General features: G+C 38.5%; 2 protein-coding genes and 1 long non-coding RNA gene across 7 annotated transcripts in view; all 3 read left to right on the forward strand.

The window, feature by feature from the left end:
- The first annotated feature begins 220 nt into the window (after positions 1-220).
- LOC129729759 (zinc finger matrin-type protein CG9776) lies at positions 221-5,337 on the forward strand. Of its 2 annotated transcripts, XM_055688578.1 has the most exons (7): positions 221-474; positions 564-1,070; positions 1,125-1,315; positions 2,243-2,490; positions 2,549-2,936; positions 2,991-3,444; positions 3,507-5,337. In XM_055688578.1, the coding sequence occupies exons 1-7, from the start codon at positions 456-458 to the stop codon at positions 5,120-5,122; spliced, it is 3,423 nt and encodes a 1,140-aa protein (XP_055544553.1). In that variant the 5' UTR covers positions 221-455; the 3' UTR covers positions 5,123-5,337. The 2 variants fall into 2 exon arrangements, with proteins under 2 accessions (XP_055544553.1, XP_055544554.1); XM_055688579.1 differs by lacking the exons at positions 221-474; positions 564-1,070; positions 1,125-1,315 and adding an exon at positions 1,380-2,155.
- Positions 5,338-6,620: 1,283 nt separating this feature from the next.
- LOC129730033 (uncharacterized) lies at positions 6,621-9,688 on the forward strand. The gene is made up of 3 exons (XR_008728785.1): positions 6,621-9,055; positions 9,110-9,237; positions 9,305-9,688. It is a non-coding gene; the product is annotated as an uncharacterized LOC129730033 (long non-coding RNA).
- A 2,629-nt stretch (positions 9,689-12,317) lies between these two features.
- Positions 12,318-27,860, forward strand: part of LOC129727772 (serine/threonine-protein phosphatase PP1-beta catalytic subunit) — a 118,513-nt gene continuing 102,970 nt past the window's right edge. For 2 of the 4 annotated variants that reach the window (XM_055685919.1, XM_055685923.1), the window contains exons 1-2: positions 12,318-12,458; positions 13,249-13,641. In XM_055685919.1, coding sequence (XP_055541894.1) covers positions 13,590-13,641 — 52 coding nt within the window. In that variant the 5' untranslated portion in view covers positions 12,318-12,458; positions 13,249-13,589. Of the gene's footprint in view, positions 12,459-12,500; positions 12,654-12,709; positions 12,732-13,248; positions 13,642-27,860 lie in introns of those variants that run through there. The other 2 variants (XM_055685922.1, XM_055685921.1) reach the window with 2 other exon arrangements.

Raw genomic sequence — 27,860 nt, forward strand, 5'->3', positions numbered from 1 at the left:
GTGAACTGTCATTGAAGACATTTCGAGCTGTCATTGAAGACATTTTCGAGCAGGAAAACGATAAACATTTTTCAAAAATCACGTTTTGCTCAGAAAACGCAGCTTTTTCAAATGATATATAAAAACTGGTATAGCATTAGGACCCAATTGAGGTAACTCAGCGGTGTTTCATGGCCGAAAAAGTAAATAGATCTGGCAGCACTGCTACCAACTGACAGTTTTCGTCATACTTGATTTAATTGCACTGCTAGCGTGTTGCATAGATTAGGGTCAGTGGAAGAAAATTTCATTTTTACAATCAAATCGTGAAATAGATCGTTGAAAGTTACCGGAATTTACTTGCCGATGACTCTCGAATGTGTAAAGGAGTGAAATTGTGTTGAACAGACTATAAACGAAGTGTTTACTCCGACCAAAAAATCGGCTGATCATCGTCTGGTCGGTGAAAATTAAAAATGGACGACAAGCGAGACAGTGAGTACCGTCTGCGACAGAAATGAGTGACCCAACGTTTTAGTTGGTGCTAGCGGGTGTTGTTTACGTTTATGATTTTTCGATTACAGGCAAAAAGGATAAGAAGCTTCGTAAATCACGTAGCCGAAGTCAAAGTCCTAGTCAAGGTTTTGGTCGTCGCAGAAGGGAGAGAAGTCGAAGTAGGGAACGCCATAGGAGACGGTCTCGTGAGCCCGACAGTCCCGTTATGCGACGCCGCCGTGGTCGCCGGAGTCCAAGTCCGCCGCCACCACCAATGATGCAAGAGGTTCCTCCACCGCCAATGATAGGTAGTGCTGCCGCGTACATGGGCACGGCAGCCCCAATGTATGATAATTACGGTGGTTATGCTGCAGCTCCTCCACAGACCTACATGACCACGGGTTACGGTGGATATGACTATGGGGCACCACCTGTTGCAACGATGGATAGTTACGGTGCCATGGTAAGTGCTCCTCCAGCGATAATGATGGCTCAACCAATGCCTCCCGGAAATGAGTACAGTGCGGCACCGCAAAACTGGAGCACTGCGCCACCAGTTGTGCAGGAAACAGAAGAGGAAAAACGTAAACGGGAAGGTAGCACATTGTCCTACTGTTGGTAATTGAAATACTAACAAATCTTTTTTCTAGCCGCTATTGCATCGGAAGTACGCAATCAACGTGCGTCCTTAAAGAAGCAGCGAGACGATTATCGCCGCCGTGCTGGTGCTTTGAAACGTGAACTAAAAACACTCAAACAACAACGAGAAGATCTATGTTCCGGTCGCGATCCGCCTTCTCCTACCACGAACAATTTCATCAAGGAAAACGATAAACTGCAGGTAAGTGACCTTATCGGACACTGAATCAGACTATAATAGGTCAGTGCGAAAATCGAATCGAATCCATCGAGCAATTTGGACATAAAAAAGAACTCGCACCAAAGTATTTTGTGTGCGTGTGTATGTCAAAGCACCGCTTCTCGGTCCGAGAAGTGTAAGTTGTTGATTTTCAGTTTCAGTTCCACCTTATGTATTCTCTTTCAAACGCAAGACTTTTCCCCTGCAGCATATGATTGCGTGTGCGTGATCTTCACGTTGTGATTCGAAAGCTCATTCTCCTTAACAACTGAGTCAGCATCATCCCGCGGAAGAATGAACCGAGACGCTGGGCGAATATTTCGTCCCATACGCCATTTGTGGTTGAAGTTTTCTCGTACGCAAAATTCCACCCACAGCTTTTGGGACGAAATGGTCCCCAGAGAGTTCTCAGTAAAACTATTTGGAGTACAAGATATGAATTGCTGGTTACGGAAAGCACCTTCCTCTGAGCCGCTGTAGTAGATAATGTATTGTATTGATTACGTGTAAAGACCTTTATTGTAAGAGCTGTACGTAAGTTGAACGGTTGATGTTGGTTTTTTTTTCGACTTACGCTGGCTCAGTTAGGATCCTTTGTAACTAGTCAATAAGCAAGCACGTCGCAGCTGGAATCCGGATCAGATGAAACTCCAGGATGACTCTTCGAATCGTCAAATTTTCTTTTTAGAAGTCAGAACGCTTGAATCGGAAATTGGTTTAATCTGGTCTTCGTTACTTCGTATCGCATTTCTCACACATAGAACCTGCCTTTTAAGCCGATCAGAACAAAACTCGAAAGGTTCAAAAGTACAATATCATACCGTAAGCTTCAAGTCCCCGATTCGGAACCGTCTTAACATGTTTCTCTTTTTTCGCCTGGTTTCCCCCGCCGGTTCCCATTTTTTGCAGTCACAAATTCAGAGCAAAATCAGTACTATTGAGAATGTCATCGACATGCTGGATGGAATCATAGGAAAGGATAAGTCGCCTACCCCACCACCCCCGCCGATTAGCACAGAACTTTCCTCGCCTGCGGTGGATAAATCCAAAAGTCCTACCAAAATCCGTAAAGGTTCCGAATCATCTGCTTCACCAGAACGATTGAAAAAGGAAGTTCTGGACACTATGAAACGTGCAAAGTCTAAGGCAGCGGAAAAGTTAGTTTTCTAATTGAATCTTAAATCCTTACGAATATAAAATTATGTTTTTCCTTAGACCGTCTGTGAAAACCGAACTGGATGACGAGGGAAAACCGAAACCTCAGTTCAACTTTGTCTACTACGATCCGGAGTTGCACTGGTGTTCGGCTTGTGACATTTTTCCAAAAACTGCAAAAGAATACTTGAATCATCTTCATTCAGAGCAACACAAGACCAAAGTGCAGAGCAGCTCCTCCGCGCAGGATTATCCTTGGCGGGAGAAAGCATCCGCGGAAGATAATTCCTCTCACCCAGGATTGCCAAGTAAACGGATCCCCATTCGTGGTTTGCAATTTTTTGTTCCGGCCACGGCTTGGTTCTGCAAAATTTGCAAGCACTGGATGGGCGATTTGCATTGCGCCTCGGTGCATCTGAAGTCGAAGCTTCACGCCGATAGCTATGGAGTAAGTTTGCCAATTAGATTAGAGAGGATTGTCACTAACGTCTTTTTTTTACAGCAATTTATCGAAAGTACACCGAATTTTGAAATTGACTGGATGACTGATCGACAGAAGGCGTACGAACGGATGCGTGACAGCGACCGGCAACCGCAGCAGGAGTGCTCAACAACTCGTGACGTTCCAGAGAGTGGTGTGGCCTTGGCAGCCAGTCAAGGGGGTGACATTGATTTTCTAGCTTCTAGCACGGCACAAAAAGACAGCAAGAAAAAGAAAAGCAAAAAAGACGAGAAGCGTGAGAAGAAGAAGAAGAAGCGGTCCAAAAAGAAGAAGAAGCGGGCAGCATCCTCGAGTAGTTCCAGCTCCAATTCCAGTTCGGATTCCGATTCTGACAAAAAAAGTACTCGAGGCGATGAGTTTGATCCAGCAACTTCGATCCGGGTTGCGATGCGTAACATATTGAAGGCCCAGGAAGCGGCTAAGGATGCCCACATAGCGGAGGATCCTTCGGCAGGTCGGTATTTAGATGGTCTAATTCAAAGCAACAAAAACCAATTTATTTTCTTCAATCTTTAGGTAAATGGACTGTTGTCCAGTCGGCGTCCGCTCCGCAGGAGCTGACGGCCCCGCCTCCGCCATTCATGACGGCCGGAGCGGAGTCTCGCGAAAAACAACGAGATGAGCTGATGCTGTCCCAATGGGTGACTCCGGATCCGGTTATTTCTGAAAATGACAAAAAATTGCTTGAACAGCTTAAAGGTAAGATGTCCAAGAAGCGTGACGAAGTTCCGTCGGGAAATACTGGAAGGCATCAGGATGGAGGTGGTAGGTATCATGAAGGCAGCAGCAGACATCAGGATGCTGGTGGTAGACATCAGGACGGCGGAGGCGGAAGATATCATCAGGACAGTGGCGATCGGGCTGATCGACGACGCGGAGGGGATGATGCAAAGCGACGAAGTCGTTCAATAACTCCTCCTTGGAGACGAAACGGTAGTCCTGGTCGACGATTCGGTGGCTTTGGAAGGGACCGTCGAAGTCCCGATCGCCGGCGTGAACATCGAAGTCCGGATATACGTGGTCGAGATCGCAGCCGCGAACGGGACATGGAGCGTGGCGGGCGGTTCGATAGACGTAGACGCAGTAGATCTCGTAATCGACGCAGTCCCAGTTATGGCCGAGGCAGATTCCGTATGCGAAGATCCTACTCGCGTTCTAGATCTCGATCACGCTCTCGCAGTAGGCCAAGGGTTATTGAAAAACCGATCGTTAATTTCCCTCCAGAGCCGAAACCAAAACCTGAGAAGAAACATAAAGAAAAGAAAGAAGTTAAGGAGAAAGAAACGAAACCAGTCGCTTTACCCGTTGGACAGAAAAAATTGCCATTCATCGGAAGGATGCCAGTGTTTAAGAAGCAACAGCAGGAAGTTAAAAAAGACGAATCCTGTACAGCGGAAAAAATGGATGGTACAACGTCTGATGGTTTCGAAAATGGTAATCATCAGCACGCAGAAGAGTTTGTGGATATGATGCCGGATCCTTACCAATATGTTGCTCTGATGGGAGCTCCTCCTCCGCCGCCATCGCGTCCTTCGAAGCCGGACGAAAGTATTCTTCCTCCCGGAATTGATGAAGCGGAAGCAGATCTGGTCCCCAAACCGATCAGTGATGCTCCGATTCCTAGGAAGGGTCCGCTTCCCAAAGATTTCCAGGAAGCACTCGATATCATTTTTGACGGAGACAGGCAGAAACCTGGCGAAGTAATAGCCAACGAAACAAAACCTCCGGAGGCTCCACCAATTCCGATAGTTCAAGTTCTGGACACTGATCAACCACAGATGATCGTACCGGAAGCGATCGAAATCTACAATCAACAAATTGCTGCCCAGTACAGCACAGCAGTTGTATCAGCAGCGCCAATGGTGTACGATGACGAATCGCAAAATCAGCCATTAGAAATGAACACCCTCGATGGTGCAGCTGAGCATTCGTCCGATTCAACGGCTGCCGCTGGATCACCGGAGGACAACACGGCCAGCAACGATGAAGCCACGATGGGTGCACCGGAGGTCGAAGCTCCACCGCCACCTCAGGAGAAAGAAAACGAGGAAACCCGTCGTAAAAGGGCAGAACTGGAGGAACTTGCCATGCTCGGAATCGACGCCGACGATATGGCGGCTCAAATTTTCTGAGTAAACACATTAGTTTGACTTTATTTTATTCGAGTCGTAGGTTATAGGTTTCTTCGTATTCCCTAGCGTCACACAAAAATAGTGATGTATTCAATATAATCTCTGATGTCAAATGGTCCGTTTTAATTCGCACTTTCAGATAGAACATTTTCAGTTTTGAACAGTATCAAGATAAATGATTAACGATATTGGAAATAAATTGTTATTATCAAAAACGCTGATTTTTCTAAAGAAGGCTTATTTACGTTAAAATCTAAGTTGTATTCGCTGGTCAGGTGAGCAAAATCTGCTCGGGTGAGATTGTTAGGGCCTGTTATAGCAGACGAGGCGAGCAACTCGTTTCGCGTTCAGTCGTTAATGAGGCAAGCAAAATGTGTATTATATTAGTAATACTAAGCCTAATTAGTAATACTAAGCTGGTGACAGCTGTGCCACGGTGACAAACAAGCTACTCGTCCAAAATTCAGCCTACTCGCCATCTGTAATACCAAAATTGGCCAGGCGAGTAACTCGCTGCTCGCCTAGTCTCCTATTATAGGCATGTGAATCAAATTTAGAGACATGACTGCAGGTTTGACGTACTAGGATAGATTGACAGAAACATGTTGATTCTACCAATGTTTATTTTCAAATGTGGCCAAAGCTGCTAGAAATTACTCTGCTGGCCAAAGAACAGTTTACTGGTCTGAGGCTAAGCGTACTAGAGATGTCCTGCTTCTTCTGTCTAGGGTAATTGATCTCCAGTCACCTCGTACCAGCAAATCGTGGATCTTCTTTCACCGCGCACATTCCTCGAGCGCGAGGCCTACCACGGAGTCGTAATTTTATATATCAGCTAAAAGAGTGTAATTTTCTGAGCAAAACGTGATGTTTTGAAAATTTTATATCATTGTCCTTCGATGTTCAAATAAAGAATAAAAATCTCTCTAAATCGCTACAATGACAGTTGGTATATGGGCAAACGATCATTGTACAGTTATACCTCGATTATACACACCCTCGATTATACGCACCCTCGATTTTACGTACTTCGATTTTACGTACATTTTACCTCGATTTTACGCACACTATTTTCAAACACATTTTAAATTCGTAAGTTTTCTTCATTAAATTGTGCGTAATGAAGGGTTATATATATATATATATATATATATATATATATATATATATATATATATTTATATATATATATATATATATATATATATATATATATATATATATATATATATATATATATATATATATTTATATATATATATATATATATATATATATATATATATATATATATATATATATATATATATATATATATATATATATATATTTATATATATATATATATATATATATATATATATATATATATATATATTTATATATATATATATATATATATATATATATATATATATATATATATATATATATATATATATATATATATATATATATATATATATATATATATATATATATATATATATATATTAGACATGTTTCACTAACAAAGGGCCGTCTATATAGACTGCGAAATCTGCCGAAAACCGGGAGACGGTAACAAGACCTCTTTTGCGAAACAGTGAACTTTTTCAAGGTTGCACACGTGTCTAACGCGTAAAATATTTGATGTCGTACGCACACAATCTCTTGGAGTAATTTACTGAAACTTTTATATAAAATGTGTACTGTTACAAGATAGAGGAGCTGTTTTCAATGCCTCCTTAGCATTAGTATGTGGGTAGAAATAAATGTGTGAGTCACACATATACTCTCTCTCACACACACACACAGACACATAAACATACACAAACACGCACACACACACATATACGCCCACATATACATACACATATACGCACACACATACACATATATACTCACACACACGCCCATTTTATTTTTTTTTTCAAGTAATTCCTTTCAAGTATTTTGCATATGTTCTGAGTGAGTTTTCCACGGAACATTAGAGAACGTCTATTATTTACGTAACGCAAATAATTACCTTCTTCGACCCCGTTCCTATGTCACTCTCTTTTTGGATCTTTAATATTGTTTCTATGAGTTGTCAAGCTTTCCAACCCCCCTTTCGAACGTTACATACTAATTGGTTGACCCCTACATGTTTTCTTGCACATTTCCGATCACGGAAGTTAATTTTTGGCTTTGAAAAAAATTAAAAATTTTAATTCGATTTTATGAACAATTCGATTTTACGCACATTTCAAAAACAAGAATGTGCGTAAAATCGAGGTATAACTGTATCGATTTCGAGCAATTTTAATTTGTGATTTAAAATTTTTATGAAAACGATAGAATATTTCCACGCATTTATAAGTTAGAAATGCAGCTCTGCCAGATGATATAAAAACCGAATATAGCGAAACAACCCAATTTTTGAATCACGAAATAAAACTGCTTGAAATCTCCTCGAAATCGCTACGATGACAGTTCGCCCACATACATAAGATATACGTAACACTGGCGATTTTTTTTGGTACACGTTGCCCCACAGTACCCCGTACTCCATCCTGTCAAACTACTCGAAAAATAATGAACGAAATGAATTTTCTTTTTTTCGGTTTTATCGAGCCTCAATTAAAATCCCATAAGGAACTGTCAAGAAGTTAGGCCGTTACAAATTTTGTTTTCATTTTATGTAACTTTGATAACCTTGGACATAAAAAGAATTCGAAATTTGTATCAGCCTGATTTGCAAAATCAATCCAGCATTTTTCGAGTAGGAACGATACAAATGCACTGCCCTCAAAAGCAACTCAAACAATGACGTATTCAGAGGTTGGTACCATTCGAGTACCTCATTTTGTACCAACTTTTTTGGAAGATTTCTTCCTGAGTGTTACGTATGTCTTATGTATGTGGTTTGATGCTTAAAATATTTACAAATTTTATCATCATATACTTACGAAAAATTTGTTCTATGCGATCATCTTCTTGCTAAAGTTCAAATTGAACTGACAACTAGAAGGAGAACAACGAATAGAGAAAATTTGATAGCAGGTCCGGTAGTTTTCTACCAGTATTCGGTAAAAGTTTAATTTACCGAACAGTTCAGCAGAAAGTATAGCAGTATTCAGTAAAATTATTTACTGAATACAGGAAATATGTTAAGTTATATCAATTTTACAATCCTCAATTTTCTCAAACTTACCGATGGAAATTGAAATATTAATTACCGAACTTTTATTATTCGATTGAGTGTGTATGTCTTATGTATGTGTTTGAACCAGGGGGGATCTATCTGTCAAACATCGTGTAACCAACATATTCGGCAACATGGCGTTTGTTTTGGTTTTTGTTCTTTTTGGTCATTAAATTGATCGATGTGAAATGTTATAGAATTGGAACGTTTTTTGATCAAAACTCGAGAAACCTCGAAAAACCTTCATGAATGTATTATGTAGTGTTTTTCCCCCATTATTGTTCCTAGTTACAAACATCATGGACCAACAAACGTTATGGACCAAAGTTGATCTGCGATAACGCACACATATATGAAATTTGACAGCATTGAATCCCCTCTGGTTTGAACACTTATTATAAATAATATCTCGAGGAACATTTCAAAAGGTCCAATCTGACATTTGTAAACAAAACCCGATTTATGCTTATTCCTGTAAAAAAGCTTTATGTCTTTGAGTTTTCAAAAATTAAAATCGATTTTTGATTTCTATAAAAATTTCAGAGGTTGGGAGAAAAACGTCCAATTGGATGAATAGTACAATATTACTCAGTTTTCTGATTGGACGTTTTTCCTGTAAGTAGGCCAATCTGTTATTCGTATAAAAATGTTGACAGATGCAGATTGGACCTCGAACTTAAAGTTGTTGTTTGCAAAACTTGGTGAATATTCTTAATCGGTAAAATGCAATGGAAAGCGGAAGATGGAGTTTTTTTCATCTAATCTCGGTAAGTTGATGAATTAATTTTATATTGTTTATATATTTTACATTGTTTTTTTAGATGCCGCGGCATGCCGCTGAGAGAATTGATGACGACATTCGAAATCTAAGGACTACAAACCACATGAAATTATAGCGGTAATAAAAAACGAGAAAATGATCTATCCACGCAAACAACTCGTTTGCAAGGTAAAGTTTATTGCCATAATTTCTATGAAGTTTAAAAATTAAATTTCAGGTAAAAATACTATTTCAGATAGTAATTCGTCATTCAAGAGTCAGTACCATCCCCAGCAATGTCACTACTGTCCTGCTGACAAAGTCATCTTTTCCACAGTATGGAGACAAACAGCTGTTTATCTTGTCCTGGACCTTCTTTTCGAACTTCTTTCAGTCAGTGTCACCACCTCAAGATTGGACGATTTAGCCTCGAGAATAGCCGTTCAACTTCTTATGGTTCCCTCTTTGTTTATGGTAAAATTTCATGCGAAAATTGCTATCATGTTTGGTAATCGTCTTTATCACCACCATGATAAATATTATGCAACGTTTCTAAAACCGTTGGTTCCTGCTAGAAAAGATAGACGGGCAAGAATAATTTTACCTAACCACTTCGAGGCGGATCTGAATCCCAAGACAACGGTGTGCAATTATATATAATCATAATAATGATAATATTATTGAAAAATTTAATGAATTTATTGTAATAAATTCAAATGAATAAACAAATTAATAGTTGAGTTGTAACAGTTTTTTTTTTCATTATTAAACTGTATTAGATATTTACACATCTTACGACAAATGACGTTTTCCTCCTTGATTGAGTTTATCGTTTCCTTTTAACATTTGATTCCCTACCTCATCTTTGGCGGTCATTTCATAGACCAAAACACCCTAATCGCCTTTCTTCATGATGACGTGCTTATGGATTTCTGTGTATTTTGGTCTTCAAGAAGAACTTGATGCATGAAATATGTATCTTTAAAATACAAGGTCCCTAGAAGAAGATAGATAATATTGTTGAGGAAATAAATCTCGAATAGCATACGTTAATCATTAAAATATATTTGTTCTCATCAAGCCTTTGAAGCCTTGAAATCAAAGGACCAATGTGCCGCCAATATTTACTAAGAGACCAATCATATAGGGCCTATGTGATAACGAAAACAACATAGGTCCTATGTAACAAAATCATCAATAAAACCTGGAAAAATGATTCAAAACATTAAAAAGAGCATTGAAGGTAAAGACGATATTCTTTCTTAACACTGGAGGTCATAAAAGTGATTAAATTTTATTTTTGTTGAAACTGGCATTTGAAATAGATTTACGAAACTTCAAGTTCGTTTTTCTCTGATTAGCATCAATGTCAGATAGGACCTTTTGAAATGTTTCTCTAGATATATATTAATATATATTCTAAACTCGTTTCTGAATAAATTTTTCATTCGTGATCATGAAACGGAAGAAGCTGCTGAAGATAACCGACTAAAAATGGTAAAGAGTGAAAAAAAGTCGAAGCAACGAGATGCGATGATTTACAGCTTGGAGCAAACAAAAGCAACTCTACACGTTCACTAGCAGAGCTGCCAGATTTTATTTGGAAAAATCTGTATGCACTCGTGAAAAAATCTGTTTTTTTTCTGTATTTTATTCGTGTGCCTACAAGTGCTTGGGGCTGTGGTAGTTGGGCTTGAAATCCGACCTTAAACGATAAAAGGTTGGAAAAATTTCTGAAAAAAAAACCCAGGTCTTAAACCGAGTTTTTTTTCTATGTACCATCGAATCAGATATTTTTCCAGCTTATCTAAATGTCGGATGTCCAGAAAAAATCCAAGAAAAGCAGGTTCTCGCTTAGTTGAATAACGGACGCCCAGCACAAGTCGAATAGAAGTAATAAAAGGGCAAAAAAAGAGTGTTTGTTGTCGTCAACGCAAACACAATATAATTACACGTTGAACGAAGAAACAGATTCAAAAGCCTGCTCGCACCTATACAAATTTCCATTCGGAACTGCTTGTGAAAACCGAATCGGCCAGTTTGGCGGCTATTCGGAAAACTGAAAACTGATGTTCGGATGAAATGTTTGTGAGGTAGAGCTACCAGTGCTTTAGTACAAACATTTTGTGAAACGTCACAGTTTCACACTGAAACTTAAAAAAAATTCGATTGCTGAAATTCTGTACAAATCTGTATTTCAAATCAAAATTCTGTATGAATTCTGTATTCTGTATCATTACTGTATCGTGGTCAAAAAAATCTGTATAATACAGAAAAATCTGTATACTTGGCAGCTCTGTTCACTAGTGTGCGTGGGTGAAAAGTCACTTATCTCTATAGTCGCGAATCCAGAGATGCCGGATGTTTTTGAAAAATGTCTGCAACTGCTCGAAAAACCGGGAAAATCTGTTTGAAATTTGAAAAAAATCTATACGTGATTTGAAAAAAATTCGCTCACGCAGACAAAACTCTGCACAAATTTGCAAACATTATGGAAAAGTCTGCGTAAAAAGGAGGAGACGTTGACAAAAATCTGCAGAAACCTTTTAAAAATCTGCGAATATCTGCGAATCAATAAAAATCTGCACACGGACTCTGAGAATCTGCGTTTTGCAGATAAATCTAGATAAACATTTCAAAAGGTCCTATCTGTTTTTCCGAAACAATTTTTCATTTTGGTAATGGTTTAGCTTAGGTAACTCTCCCAAGTGTGGTTTTTTGTTCAGAGGCTAGAGTGATCCCTCCGCTATCAAGTTGTGCAAATAACGTGTCATAAAAGGTGTTTAATAGTGGCGGTGATTGAATGAAAGTGATCGATCAAATCAGATTGGACCTTTTGAAATGTTTCTCTAGAAATCTGCACATCTGGTTTCCCTGCGCGAATCAGACCCCCAGCAGCCAATTAGTATTAAAGAGAGGTGAGGAGGAAACTTACTAACACTTGCACGCGCCCCTCTGCTCGCCCTCCTCTGTCCAGATTTCATGCGAAATAGTGACGTAGCTATTAGGGTTTACCATTGAGTTGGTCTAGCTGTTTACATTTGAAGCGTTTACTAATACTAGAAAAATGCACTCTCCTCCTCACCTCTCTTTTATACTCATTGCCCAGCAGCTATTGAAAATCCAGCCCTGTTTATTTCGTTTTCCATTCGTTTCCCCGAGTGCAAACTGACAGCAAATCGACCAGTTGCATTCACCGCGCGCTCTAGTGTGCGTACATTCCGCACCCTAAACGATCAGATTTTCCACGAGTAGTTGCTTGCTGGTGTTCCAGTCGGTCGATTCGATTGTCGCGATTCGTGTTCATTCGATTGCGAGCATTTTCCGGGATAGGTCGCATAAGTGTAGTCGCGCGGTGTGAGAAAATAGTTTTTTTGGGAAGAAGTCGAGGAAATATTTTTGATATATAGGTATTATATTCGTGCTAGAATAAATCTACGACTAGGATTACACCCGTCACTTCAACCGGTGCTCTACTCGCCTGTCTTCCGGCTGGGGGAACTACTTGTCTTTTTTTCGCTGCCGATCTTGTATAGCGGTGTGCGAATGTCACCGTCTAGTGAATGTGGTTATGTGTGGTGAATTGTTTCAGTGTTCTGCTCTCTGTTAGTTTAATTCGTGATCTATATTTCTTTTTTTTCATGTAAGAAGTTGCATTTGCTTGCGCGAGTTCCGGCAATTCTGTGCGTAATTGAATCGGTGAAAAAGGGTGTGAAAATCTGGGTCGAATATTACACTGGTTGAGTTGCTGCAAGGGAGTTTGATCTTTTAGCTGGTCATCTTTTTTTAGAGATGTGGCAGCTGCTTCGGGCGGCAGTTTCGACTTTTTTGCGGCAAAATATGGATATAAAATAATCGGGCTGCTCAAAGATGGATTAATTTTTGCTGCTATAATAAAAGAAACCTGTGCATTATCTGCTGCTGTTACACCGTGTTCACACTGTTATCATGTGAGTTGTGAAAATTAGGTTTTATGCCAAATTTAGCAGGCGGTGTAGAAAAAGTATCGGAAAAAATTGACGCAGAAAAAAAGTAAATGTGAAAAGTGGGTGCCAGAGAGGAGCAGCAAAACAAGATCAATTACCTTGCAGCTGTGCTAAAAAGAGAGAGAAAATACAGTTATTAATAAACATCGCATTTTCGGTTTGGTTGATTTTTTACTTCAGAAATTTTCAACTTTCGATCTTCCCTTTTTTCTAGCAACTGGCGCGACTAAAGGAGAGAATCGCATCTATTTGCCCTTCTAGTTAATGGGTTGTGGTCGTGTGTGCGTTATAGTGTGATTTTTTGGCTGGTCACCAGTTCAGTGACAGTGCATCGGAATCGAGAAAGTGACTTTGTCAGTGTGAAGAACTTCGCTCGGTTGCGATTTGGGTTGGAAACAGTAACCCGCTGACGTTGACGTCAGCAAGCTAGTGCCGTGACGATTGTGTGCTTCCAGTGCGTAACTAATCTATTCTTGACGATCGCTGAGGAGCCAACAGTTTGGACGGCGCAATTCTCCATCTTTGTCGTAGCGAAATCCGCAAACAACCGCAGCGATGTCCGACTACGATCTGGACGTGGATAATTTGATTCAGCGATTGCTGGAAGGTAAGAGGAGCACATTTTTTAAGTGACAAAGCGGCTTATTAATTCTTTTGATTAGGGATTCCGTTTCAAACAAGTCTTTAATTTATGGATCTCATAAATTTCTTTTCCATGATTCAGTTGTTTTTTCTTGTGACTTTTGTTTCCTGACCTTGTTCACCTGAATGTTAATTTAACATACAATTTACGTCCATAAGAGAGAAAACCCTGTGTCTACCCTCCGTACTCTAATCACAACATTGCATTTTGTGGTGTAGATTTGTGACTCATCAAAGCGGTACAAGGCAGTAGCATCAACATCGTATCTCTAGGCAGAACTACTCGGTCGGTATCATCATTATCATAATGAGAGCAAAAAACAGAAACAAATCTGAAGAACAGTGGAAGAACGCGAATAAGCAGCAGAGTCTAGCAAAACATCACTCGCGGCATTATTTTTTTTATTAGCACTGCACAGGAGAAATAGCGCCTTGGCACGGCCCGGTTCTCTTTCTCCTCCTCCCGTGGGTTTAGTGTCTTCTGCCCTGATGAAATGTGCTGGCTGGCTGAAGTGTGAGTGATCCTCAGAAAGCAGGAGGGTTTAGTATGTGGAGTAATCGTTCATTTTTCGTCTTCTTTTACTTTCAAATGCTGTGGCAAACGAGACTAGATTTTTTTGTTATTGGATTAAAGAATATCGACGGATTTCTGTTAAATATTAGAGAAAAAAAAATAAAAATTTAACAAAAAGCATTCTCTTTGTCAAAATTATACAAAAAGCGTTCTCTTTGTCAGGCTAATGACATACTGAGGCGTCAAATGAAGCGAAGCGTTGAGCGTTTGAGAAGCGGAATAAATAGAAGCGTTGGGTGAAGCTTCTTATGACATACTGGAGCGAGCGTGGCAAATGCGTTGTATTGTCATATTCCTAGATTCCAGTAGCGGTTTTGTTTGAAGGAAATATGAATTTGTCCAATGGAGATTTTTTTTGCTTCTTCAAGCACGGTAAATTAAGTTTTTAGTAAACATAGAGATTTTTTTTATGAAATAAAATAGTATTACTGAATTGTGTTGCGCTACAGACGTAGTAAAAAATATAAGAAATTATTCTAAATTTTAAACCCGTTGACCCCGAGCAACGTTCAACTAGTTAATAATATCTATTAGGATTTGAAAACTTATGTACGCACAGCTAGTTACTCAGCTGCTTGCAGTTTCGCGACCAAAGAAGTTCAGCATGCTAGATTCCTGGCCATTCGAATCAATACTCGACAATATCAATCAAAAATACCAGTGTTATTTTTCCGGCGACCTGAAAATTTTTCCCGATAGTATTTTCTATCCTACTTTTTCTCTTTTTTAGGATTTAAGACCAAAATAAAGCAAATATAAAGCACCTGGCGATATCAGGTTTAGTCTGAACATGGTATTACTGCACTAACATTTTCTAAACATTTTGACATTTTCTAAATGAAAATGTATTTTATTTGCTTTTTTTCAATAACCAAAACAAAGCAAATATGAAGCACCTGACGATGGAAATTTAGTCTGAATATGGTATTACCGCGTACGTAAACGCGCGTCAAGACACTACTCGTTCTGTTTCGCCGCCTCTACCGACGCGTCTTAGCCGCTCCAGTATGACCGGTTTGAGCGTTTCATATAGACGTTCGAAGAAGTAGCTCGGACGCCTTTGCGACGCTTTTTGCTTCGCTTCATTTGACGCCTCAGTATGTCATTAGCCTCAGTGTTTCACACGCTCCGTTAAACACAAACTTGCTTATTGTTCTATCGAATTCTACTAACTCAAGCTGTGAACACATTCATCAACAAGAAAGACGCACCAATCGATGCCTCTCACTCATTCGAGCACAGATTTCGTCCGGACAGTTCAGACAGTCCGGAATCTCTTCATTGTGTGAAACTTTCTTGCTGTCAACTTTTCTCTAATCGTGTTAAATTGCGCAAATTACTTGACTTCCATCGAATGTTTTTACTCGAATGAACATTAAACTTAGTACAAGGTCTTGATATCAATAGGGGATCAATGACATTTTTTGGTACGCAATCACATTGATTGTTGTCATTCTTAGCTAATAAATTTCTTCACAAAATTGAAAGTTGATTTTTTTTGCCATCATTTGAAATATCAAGAAAGGAATTTTTACCTTCTGTTTCACATTACAATTCACGTTCCGGGTTAAACCCGAGCTTTTTAAATTCGGAAAGTTATTCACAAAATATAAAAAAAAAACAAAAACGCTGCTTTGAGTAAATATTTCACAGAAAAAAATTGCAAAAATATTTGTGGGTTTTTGAAAATTTATTTCTAAATTATTTTAAAAGAATTCTGATTTTTTTTTCAAACATTGTATTTTTAGTTATTGCAGGAATTTCAAGGATTTTTGCCGAATCCTCAAAAGTTTCCAATCCAAAAACACTTTAGGTTATAGGTTATATCTTTTCATTGAAACTAGATTATTGTTCAATTCACTGGATCTTGGACTTTTTCTTTATTAGAATCTTGGCATTGGCATTTTTGCGTTCTTTCTAATCATTGATCATGATTTTAATTCGTTCAAGTCACAATAATTTTTGAACTCTGATGGATAATAGTCTCGTAGACCTCATTGGCATCTTAAATTCTGTTTAGTTTTCCTACATACTAGAGATGGTCGGGTACGAGTATTTGAAAAAATAATTTGTAAGCTTCGGGTAAATATGACTTTTTGCACAAAAAATATTTTTTCACTTAATTTTGTATGCTAAAAAAAGAGTTATAAATAGTTAAAAGAGTTAGAATTAATTCCCAGGGTGGCCACGCAACCGGGAAAACCGGGAGAACCGGGAAAAACCTGGAATCGTTTGGAACCGGGAAAAAACCGGGAATTTCACTGAACATTACAAGCCGGGGTGAGATTGTGCCAGTGGGGGTGGGATTGTGCCATACAAACCCATTTTTTGCAGCCATCTCATGGCGATCACGAGACCAAAATTTCTTAAGTAAGTTTCCTCGAATACTTAACCAAAAAAAGACTAGTCCTGTGACCCGGAAAAGATGGCTGACATATCTTACAGTGCATAAAACATTTTTTTTGTTTTTATTCATCTTTCTCTTGGAAGCTAACTTGACCAAGGTAAGCTCCCCCGAAGTAGCATTCAAATGGCTCGAATTTTGCCCAGAGCAAATGGTTCACAACGATAATCTCGCGGGAACTGTAGCTGATAGATGTCGCCAAGAATACTCACAACTATTGAGTTATGCATTCGACGAAGACATTGCTGACTTCTTACCTTGATACTTTTTGTAGAGATCTGATAACTGCTTCAGGCAAGAAACTTCCTAACTTTACTGTGTTCATTAAGAAGATTCTGATTCTATCGCATGGCAATGCCACGTTGGAGCGAGGTTTCTCCGTGAACAAAGAGTGCGTAGTCATGAATTTGGAAAAAGACAGTTTTGTAGCGCAGCGCTTGGTGTACGATACAGTACAGGTTGCCGGAGGAGGACACGAAATTGATATTGATGAGGAGATGCGTGAGCTGCTAAAGTAACGTGTTTTAAGTGTTATGAAATTACTCTTTTATATATTACTCTTTTATATATTGAATCTTATCTGGTTGAGGTAAAAACGATTCCTTCAAACTTAATTTGGCCTAGAATTCCTCGGTAATGAGTATTATATGCGTTGTTTATCAGATACTTGTAGACATCTCCTCTCGGAAAGGTGACATCCGTCGCATTTTTCGATTTTTTGCAACTATATCTCTTGATTCCAATAAGGCTGAACACGCCAAGAAGTGACTCAGAGCATATTGAGATGTAAATCGAAAGACACGATTTTTTATTCCTTAACTGCATGGAAAACTACAGAATTAAAAAGTACAATTAACCAGGAAAAATAATTGAACGAACCTGGAGAAAACCGGGAATTTAATTTCGGGTTTTGAGTGGCCACCCTGAATTCCCTATCTCATTTCCAGACAACTTGAAGGCTTCTAAGCTACAATCCTTTAAGTCAAGTGTATGCTAATATACAGGGTGATTGGTTCCTTGTTGGGAGTATTTCAGGGACTGAAAGATGGATATATTTGATGGAACACGCATATGCCCTAACGTTAATCTACTCGAAGCTATTCAATTTTTAGGTTTACTTCTCCACAAAGTGGGTCTAGTTTTGTGTGTATACTACTTAGAGCAATTCTTTTGGTTTCATTTGAAAGCTGAGAAAATTTTCTACTGAAAAAATGCAGACTCAAAAACTTACTCGTTTTTTTACGTTAACTTTGGAACATACCCGATTTTACTGGAAAACAGCCTCACGGTGCTCCCACAGACCGGTATTATAAATAAATGCACCAAAGGGTCTGAGTACACCATTGGATTCGTAATGACGTTTTGAATCTCTGTTCAAAATTTTAAAATCGTCATTCGGTACATTTTTAAGTAATGCTCTTTTAAAGGTCATAAAGTACAAAAATGTGATATAAAAACGACGAAATACTTACTGCAAAGCTGGTTTTTGAACCACCATTTCAAGAAATAACTTCCAAAATATTTTTTGCTCATTACAAGTATTATATTTCATGACATTTACAATTAGTGGAAAGAATAATTTGCAAATCCCACAGTGCACAGTGGTTTTAACTCGGAAAATCGTGGTCGTTTTAGATTTGACTGTGAAAAATTGATTTTATAATGTATTCAGCAAAAATTTTTCATAGAACAAGGCCTTTGTTTGGCGTTTTTGGTTTTCCGATCTATCCACCTAACAGATAGATAAAGAAAAATTTTTCTTTCTAATTTTCAATATACCAGATTGCTACCTTCAGCAAAGTTGTGTAAAAATTAAAAAAAAACTGAATACTGCGATCTCATATCTGCACGTTGGACACGACAAAACAGAGTTTTTTTCTGGTACACCCTCTCTCAATTCTTCAATATTTTGTCTATAACTATTCTGTGATGGTCAAAATAATAAATGTTACAAAGTCGTGAACGAAGCTCAGCTGAATAATTAAAATCTTCAAATTGTTTCGACCATTACAGACAAAATTAAAAGCAAAAAACTGATTTCAAGAAGGGGTGTTCCACAAAAAACTCTATTTTGTCGTGTCCAACGTACAGATAGGACATCGAGTATTCAGCTTCTTTTTTTTCTTTTTAATTTTTTCACAACTTTGCTGAATTTTTTTTTATCTAACTGTTCGGTCCGGGGAAGCACCGTGGCCTGAAATGGGCTAGTAACATTCAAAATGGGTATTTCAGGGATCAAGATACTGTCCAGAGGCCAGAAATTAACCCTGAAAGCCAATCCTGGAATTGAAAATGACGTCGGGAGTAGGCTCAGAAAATGTTTTTTTTTTAAAGAGGGGGATTTGTTAGTAGCTTAAGTACTTATGATAGATATTAGTAAATAATGAGTATGTGTGTTCAATCTCAAATGGTGACTTCTCAACACTGTTAGGGGCCATCCACATACCATGTGGACAGATTTTTAACGATTTTGAACCCCCCCTCTCCCACTCCGTTGACAACTGCCCAGATAAAGTCTAAAAAAAATTGTATGGACCGTGGACATTACCCAACCCCCCCCCCCCCCCCAGCTGTCCACGTGGTATGTGGATGGCCCCTTAGAAAAAATGTAATTTTAGGTGTTGGGATTTGTTTGCTTTCGCAATTAGGACTAATCATTCGTAGGGATTTAAACCTACTTGTCAAAAAAGGGGAAGTAAACTTACAACTAACTTAATTGCTAACTTATTGGCTATAAAGAGAGCTTGTCGTAGCAATTGAGGATTGCAACGATTTTTGTCGAAAATTGTTAATAATTTTTATTGACATAGCTTTTAATGATTCAACACCAGTAAGTCTATGTAATTCGAGTGTACCAAACCAAGGAGGACACTTTAAAATCATTTTCAGAATTTTATTCTGAATCCTTTGAAGCGTTTTCTTCCTTGTTGAACAGCAACTTGACCAGATCGGTACAGCATAAAGCATTGCTGGCCTAAAAATTTGTTTGTAATTGAGCAATTGATTAGTAGTGGAATGCCCATGGCGAAATCCAAACTGTTCATCTGCAAAAATTGAATTTTCGTCGATGTGTGACATCATTCTGTTAAGAATAATTCTCTTAAACAGTTTACTGAATTGAAGAAAGCAAACTGATTGGTCGATAACTTGAAACTTCTGCTGGATTCTTATCCGGTTTTAAAATTGGAGTAATTTTTGCATTTTCCATAATTTGGGGAAATATGCAATTTTGAAGCAGCAATTAAAAATTTTTACTAAAAATTCCATTGTGCTCTCAGAGAGGTGTTTAATTAGTATATTAAAGATTCCATCGTCACCAGGTGCTTTCATATTTTTGAAATTTTAAATAATTGATTTAATCTCATTCAAGTTAGTTTCAATTATTTCTGCAGGTAAAAAATTCTGGAAAGAAATTAAATCAAATTGACGTGTGACTTCATTTTCAATTGGACTCACAAAATTCATATTTGAATTATGAACACTCTCAAACTGCTGAGCAAGTCTTTGAGCCTTTTGTTCATTGGATTCAAGAAAACGTTCCCCATCTTTTAAAACTGGAATAGGCTTTGAAGGTTTCTTAAGAATCTTCGACAGCTTCCAAAAGGGTTTTGAATATGGTTTCAATTTCTCAACTTTAGTCTCAAAACTTTAATTTCTCAGAAGAGTAAAACTATGTTTAATCTCTTTCTGTAAACCTTTTTAAATAATTTTAAAAACAGGGTCACGAGAACGTTGATATTGACGTTTGCAGACATTTTTCAAACGAATAAGAAGTTGAAGATTTTCGTCAATTATTGGTGAATCAAATTTCACTTGAGCCTTTGGAACAGAATAATTCCTGGCATCAACCATTGCACATTTTAATGCTTCCCAAGCGGAATCAATATTCACTTCGTTTTGTATCTTCCCCAATTAGCCTTGTTATAATTAAAAACAGAGCTCATAGGGTTTAAAACTGATTCATGTGATAAAGAAAAAGTTATTGGAAGATGGTCAGAATCAAAGTCAGCATGTGTGATCAAATCACTACATACAAGACTTTGATCTGCTAGCACCAAATCAATTGTTGATGGATTCCTTACAGAAGAAAAACATATAGGACTACTCGGAGACAAAATAGAATAGTATCCTGAGGAACAATCATTGAATAAAATTTTGCCATTGGAATTACTTTGAGAATTATTCCATGATCGATGTTTAGCTTTAAAATCGCCGATATAAAAAATTTTCAACGATTTCTGGTGAGTTTTTGTTAATCACCTTCAAAATAATTTTTATGCATTATGTGCATTGGAATGGTAAACAAGCTGCGGCAATAAAGAAAATCCTAAGTTCAGTTCGAACTTCAATTCCCGAAGTTTCAATAACTTTCGTCTCAAGATGGGGAAGAGCACGATGTTTGATTCGGCGATGAATAACAATTGCAACTCCACCGCCGGAACCCTGAATCCTATCATATCTATGAACCACGTAAGTGGGATCATATTATAATTTGATATTTGGTTTCAAAAATGTTTCAGTAATAATTGCATTGTTTACTGTTAAAAAATTGAAAGGCTCATTCTCATTGGCCAATGAGCGAGCATTCCAATTTAAATTTTTTATTGTTTTATTTAACCCTCTAGTGCCCAGTGCCGCCTTTCGACGGTCTTCAGTTGAACCTCTAAAAAGCTTCAATCAATACATAAAAAATGTTTATAAAGCTTCATAATAATTTTTTCGAAGTCCGTCTGAAAATTAACTTGGGCACTAGAGGGTTAAAATTATTGCTAAATTTTAAATTAGAAACAATTTGAATTGTAAAATTCGTTCCAATTTGAATAGCTTCAAACATGGATTTTGCCTGAAACATGGCGTTCATAAGATCGAACATTGCCTGTTGCAGAAAAGAAAGTTTACCTGCCGTAATAGAATTTAGAAAATCTATACCGAGCGTCTTAGCAGAGTGATTGAGAAATCAAAGAAATAATTATCGGTTTCCGTTATACTCTACTAGAAAAATTTTTTGGAAATAAATATTGAAATTCAGTCCGCGCAAATATATATTTCGACTGTAACTTACAGTCTTCCTCAGTGCTTATGTGGACTGGTAAAGAGCAAAGCGTACATTCTGTTTTTTATTGGTAGTAGGTAAAAATGAAAATTTAGCACTCGTAATTGGAGTTAGATAGGGAATTATGCGGTCGATTGTTTACCGTACCATGTCTGGGGTTATTGGGAAGCAGATTGAATAGCCATGAGGGGTGATTACCTGCGTCTTTGTTGAGAAGCGTGCATGAGTGTTGTTTATAAATTTCTAAACTTCCAGCTACGTCTAATTTCCATAAATTATTAACGGGACGGAGGAGGTGAATGTTATCCGAAGTTAGTGGATGTTCCTCGTTAAAAATATGTTCAGCCACTTTTGATTTGAAAAGGTGTGGTGGGGCATTTTTTGAAACTTTACTTGCTTTTGTGACTTCTGCGAAATGTTCTTTGAAACGTATCCCTAGGTTACGTTTAGTTTGTCCGATGTAAACCATGTCACAGTGACTGCATGCAATTTTATTAATTCCAGCTTTGTTCAGGGTATCAATAGGGTCTTTAGTAGACCCCAATTTTGTTTGAGTTGGGTATTTCTACTAGTGTAGACAATATCCATCCCAAATTTCCTAAATTTCGAACGAAGTGGGCGTGTCAAGTTAACGTCATATTCAACGGCTACCCTTTTCAGATCTTCTGTTATTGGGGTGAGTGTTGTAAAAGATTTCCGAATTTGAGCACGCTTCTTTTTATCAACAATGGCTTGAATGATACTTTCATTGTAGCCATTAAGTTTAGCAATTTCGAAAATATATTCCAGTTCCTTTTGATTGGCTACTTCACTTAGAGGTAAAGTTTCCATGCGGTGGATCATATGATGGAAGGATGCCATTTTATGCTGGAAGGGATGGTTTGAAGTGTTAGGTATTACCCGTTTTGTATTCGTGGGTTTCCGATAAATTTCAAATTCCAAGTCCGTAGACTTTCTGACTACAACGATTTCCAAGAAAGGGAGTCTGTTGTTAAGTTCTTTTTCAATTGTGAAATTTATATTTTTATGGGTATTATTAAGGGATATGAAAAAAGTTTCAAGATCCCCCCTTTTCAAAATACAAAAAATATCATCCACATACCTTCACCATCGAATCGGTAAGATGTTCCTTTTCTCTAATGTACTTTCTATATTTGCCATGAAGAGCTCACATAGAAAGGGAGATAGAGGATTCCCCATTGGTGCCCCTTTAGTCTGTTTGTAGAATTTACCACGAAATGTGAAGTAGTTTTCTTTCATGCAAAGGCGTGAAAGTTTCAACAAACTGTCAACTTTCTTTTTCCAAGTATTATCAGAATATTGGGAAAGAAGCCAGTCCTCTAAAAAATTTAAGGTTTCATTCACTAGGAACGCTAGGAAATAAGGCCGTAACGTCAAATGAAACCATTATTTCACCAGATTGGATGTTACTCGAGGATCTTAAATTTTCAACGAAATCTCCGGTGCTCTTTACTGATCAACTTGGAAATTTCTTGGGCATGGCTTGAAATTCTTTTACCAGCCATTTAGCCAATTTTTCTGTGGGAGCCCCTACCGCTGAGATAATTTCTCCCATTTCATTTCCAGGTTTGTGAATTTTGGGGAGACCCTTTATTCTTGGAAGAACTGGATTAAAATGGATTAAATAGTTCACAAGGGAAATTCCAGTTCTCTGGCTGTTTTTGCCTCGTGATTTTTGTTTCATAAGAACTACTTGGGTAGGATCTATGCCAAGTAATTCTGTCAAAGTAATTTTGATCTCATCAACGGTTTGATCGTTGGTGAGACCTTTCGAGACAACCTGGAAAGGCTTGGCGTTCTTGGTGTCATATGTAATAAATTTGTACATCTTGTCAGTTAAATACTGAACAATACGATCACGACCCTTTATTGAGTCGGCTAATAAGCGGCATTCACCTCTACGGCCAATTTGATAGGTAACTTTAACGTCAGACACACTGACAAAACACAAACTTTAAAGCTATAGGCAGTCAAAGACCAGTTTACAAGCAACCGAAAACACGTCTGACCTGTCGGGCAGCTCAAGACGCACTTGTGGTCCTCTTTGATTTCAATTCCTGGCTTCTATGCATCATCCCGATTACGGAAATATCCATATTGAGTAGTATTCGGTCATATCCGGCTGTTTTCCCGACACCGGAAGACGCTATCTTAGAATTCAAAATGGTGTCTGTAGTCAGTTTTTAGCTTCTGTGCATCATTCTGGTTCCGGAGCTACTCATATTGGGAGGAGACCGGCCTTTTTTGGCTGTTTTCCAAAAACCGGAAGTCACCATCTTACAATTCAATATGGTATGTGAGGTCGATTTGTGGCTTCAGTGCATCATTACGATTCCGGAAATACCCGTATTGGGTGGTATTTAGTCACTTTCGGACTCAAAAACAGGAAGTTACCATTTTGGGTTTCGAAGTGGCACTCGGAGTCGATTTCTGACCACTGAGCATTCTGGTTTAGGAAACACTTATGTTGGGTGGTATTTGGTCATTTTTGGCTGTTTTCCAGACACCGGAGGTTGCTATTTTAGAATTCAAAATGATATCTGAGGTCGATTGGTGGCTTCAGGGCATTATTACGATCCCGGAAATACCCACATTGGGTGGGGTACCATTCCAATCATTTTAGGCTGTTTTACGGAAAAACTGCTTGAAATATCGGTTTAATATGTCTGGGAGACCTCCTACCTCCCCTTTCAAAGTAGGGTGGAGTGTCAAACCCCCATAGAAATTTGTGCTTGATTTGTATAAGAGCCCTCCATTCAGAAGACGGATGGGTGTCGAACAACCATGAAAATATTTTTTACTCCCAAAAACCTCCAAATGCCGAATTTGGTTCCATTTACTTGATTAGCTATCGAGATGTGCAGAAATTTGAGTTTCATTTGTATTGGACCTCTCCCTTACGAAAGAGGGAGGGGTATCGCACCACCATGGACATATTTGTTACCCCGAAAAACATTCACATGCCAAATTTGGTTGTATTTGCTAGATCGGTTCTCGGTTAAAAATGAGAAACCAACCAATTCTCCGATGAAAATTTCACAAGAGATTCAGAGCAGTTGCCTGTATTTACACGAGGTTTTTTTACGGGCTTAGGTTTAAAGTTAATGATGATCTCCATAGTATGATAGACAGCAAAAGCGTTACCATTAATAATTAATTGGTTTTTCTGAAGCTTTCCTCGGGGAGAAACGTGTGAAACTACTTGGAAAAAACTTTCTCATTCATTTAATTTTGTCCTCGCGAGTCTTTTTCTTTGATTGAATCGTACCTGAAAAATCGGTCAAAATGCTTTCGAATTGACAGCCAACTGTCAAGTTGGTTGCTCATTGTTTCTGGTGTACCCCAAGGTTCAGTCTTTGAACCTCAGCGGTTCACATTATTTATCAATGGCTCGCCATCTGTACTGAAACACTCTCAAATTCATAAGATTGCAGATGATGTACCAATTAGAAGAAGCAATCACAATAAATAAATGATTTAATTCTCAAAAAGATCTGTTAAGGTTTCATGATTTTTTTGTGGATTTTCGGATTTTTGAATTCGTTTAATTTTTTTTTGATTTTATGAATTTTGCAGGGGACTGAGAATTCTGTTGAATTCCGTTGCATTCTTTTAGATTTTCTCCAGGTGAGCTCCGTAGCCGCAAGGTAACAGAGTCCGTTTTGTTAGCAAGTGGTCGTGAGTTCGAATCTTAGTAGAAACAGGTCATTTGGTTGTCAAAGGACTCTAGCATGGGTTTATTCTCAGGCTCCCCACCACGTACCCTTCCTTCAATCTGAATTCTACAGTACCCCTGTTGACTCTCCTTCCAATAAAAATACATAAGTCCTTAATATAATACAACTGGTGTGAGTAACGTATGAAAGTTCTCTCCAAGGTGTTATAATTAGTTGAAATTGTTAGGATGGACAGAGGCTCGGTATAGTAGAGCAAGTAAGCTTGAAACGGAAAGGTAGAACTTACACACTAGCATGGATATGAATCATAAGCGTATCACTTACTTCAATAGTTATACTGCCAATAATATGAAGTGTGGAGTACAGAAAATACCTGGGGAATATCACAATAGATCTAATCTCTGGTCGCAGTGATGAGTCCACAGAGGAAAAAAATAGATTTTCTCCAATGCTTTGTTTTTTCTTCAATTCGTTTGTACTTTTCAAGGTTCTGTTAGGTTTTTGATTTTTTTGTGTCCTGGATATTCTGTGATCGTTTTAATATGCACTTGAAAAAAATCGTGGTTGGTGAGTTTGTTTCTCGATACAGCAGGGATTAGATAAAAATGTTGATTAGGTAGTTACTCGAAGAGGTCGAAATTTTATAGAGAAACTAGAATTTTTTATCGCCCTTGTGAGTTGAATAATGTAATCAAGCTTTAGTTATAATGTTAAAACCGGCCCAGAAATATCGTTAATCTTTTGTAACTTGCTGTGAATTTCGCAGAAGAGCAATCTGGTAACTTTACTTTTTACGTTATTGATCAATTATTTTTATAAACTTCTGTAATTGAGTTGTCTGTTTACATAAGCACAGCAAGCACTGCATCATAATTCAGGAGTGGGTCATTAACACCGCTATTCACTCAGAAATATGCTTTTATTCTCAGAACACCAACAATGTTATCAATCTAAAACGTTCGTAGGCGAATCAATTTCTCAACGACTACGTTGGTACTTGTTGAAAACACTCTTTGAAAAAGCTAACGAGCAAAGGTTGAATCGTAAACAACAGTCTGTAAACATGCCTCCGAAATTCGCTTAATCTTTACAACTCCCTAGCTTGGCACCAGATGCCGCATCCATCGCAAATTTCCACCTAGCCGACGAGGGTGACTGCCAAAATATGGAAACCCTCGCACGTGTGATATTTTCATCTATCCGCCACTTGCCCGTCGTCAGGAAAGAACTGGGATGATGCAACAATAACTATCGTTCGATATACCGGTGATGCATCGACGATGGAAAGCACAGCCACATTGATCTGCTTGCTTAGCGTTAGAGCAGTCTATTTCGAAGCTCCCTCGACGGATGGATAGATTGATAGTCAACTGTCGAGTGGTGGGTGATGGGGTGCGATGGGTGTGCGAATCAAAATAAAATCAGACTTTGAAATACGGTCATCACCAGCAGCAGCACACTACATATACACACTTAGCACCTTCTTCTACTGTAACTTTGGAGGGGGCTTCCCCGGCAACAACGACGCGACGGTAAAAGGAGGAAGCACACCCTCTCGTGAAGATCCCTGTTTATCTTTCCATCTTTGCATCTCTCCATCCATCCAGCTATCCATATATCAGCCATGACAGTTTGCCGATTGCCGACAGTAGCTGCTATACAGCAAGTGTGGTAGACGATGAACGCGAAGGTAGTAGCAGGTTTGCTCGCATTTTTTCCTCTATCCGCATCTTAATTTCATTCAATTCAAAAGAAGAAGCAAAAAAAAAGAACCAGTTACAGAGTAGCAAAAGTACACAAACAGCACGTTGAGTAACTCACTGCATAGTGCCGCAGGAGCGACAAATATAATATGCTGATGAGATATACTTAGATAGTGCAACAAACAATGAATACAATCTCGCGCAAATGATGAGAGATGGTCTGAGTGAGTGCTTCCCGGCACGAACGGAGGCGATGGCGATAAATTATTACAGCTTCGGTCCCAACCGTGCAGAAGATACCCTACACGATGTCGATCTGTGTGTATCTCTGTCTGCTGTGCTTGGGAAGTGGAGGAGAAATTTGGATACTGCAGGAAGGTGCGAAGGAAAGCAAAACAGTTACTTTGGGAGTAACGAGCGAGAACGCAACCAGCAGAGGCAGAGCTAACACAGATAGTTGACGGCTGGATGGAGATGAGTCTGTCTAGAGTCGAGAGACACGACGTAACAAGGGTCATTCGGGTGCTGCTTGCGGGAGCAGTTCGCAAAATAAAGTATGAATGTTTATTCGGGACTAGCTTTGAGTTTTGGCTGGAGCAATTTTATGGCACGCCTGGCAGCAGCAGCAGTTCTTAATATTACATTTTCTCCAGCATTGTTGCCAATGAGATGATTTTGTATGCAACGGAGGTCGTTTTTTGCATGAGCTAGTATTAAAAATTGATGGATGTTATTGATAGATCATTCAGGAT

This window comes from Wyeomyia smithii, chromosome 3, assembly GCF_029784165.1.
Source record: "Wyeomyia smithii strain HCP4-BCI-WySm-NY-G18 chromosome 3, ASM2978416v1, whole genome shotgun sequence".
Classification (NCBI taxonomy): domain Eukaryota; kingdom Metazoa; phylum Arthropoda; class Insecta; order Diptera; family Culicidae; genus Wyeomyia; species Wyeomyia smithii.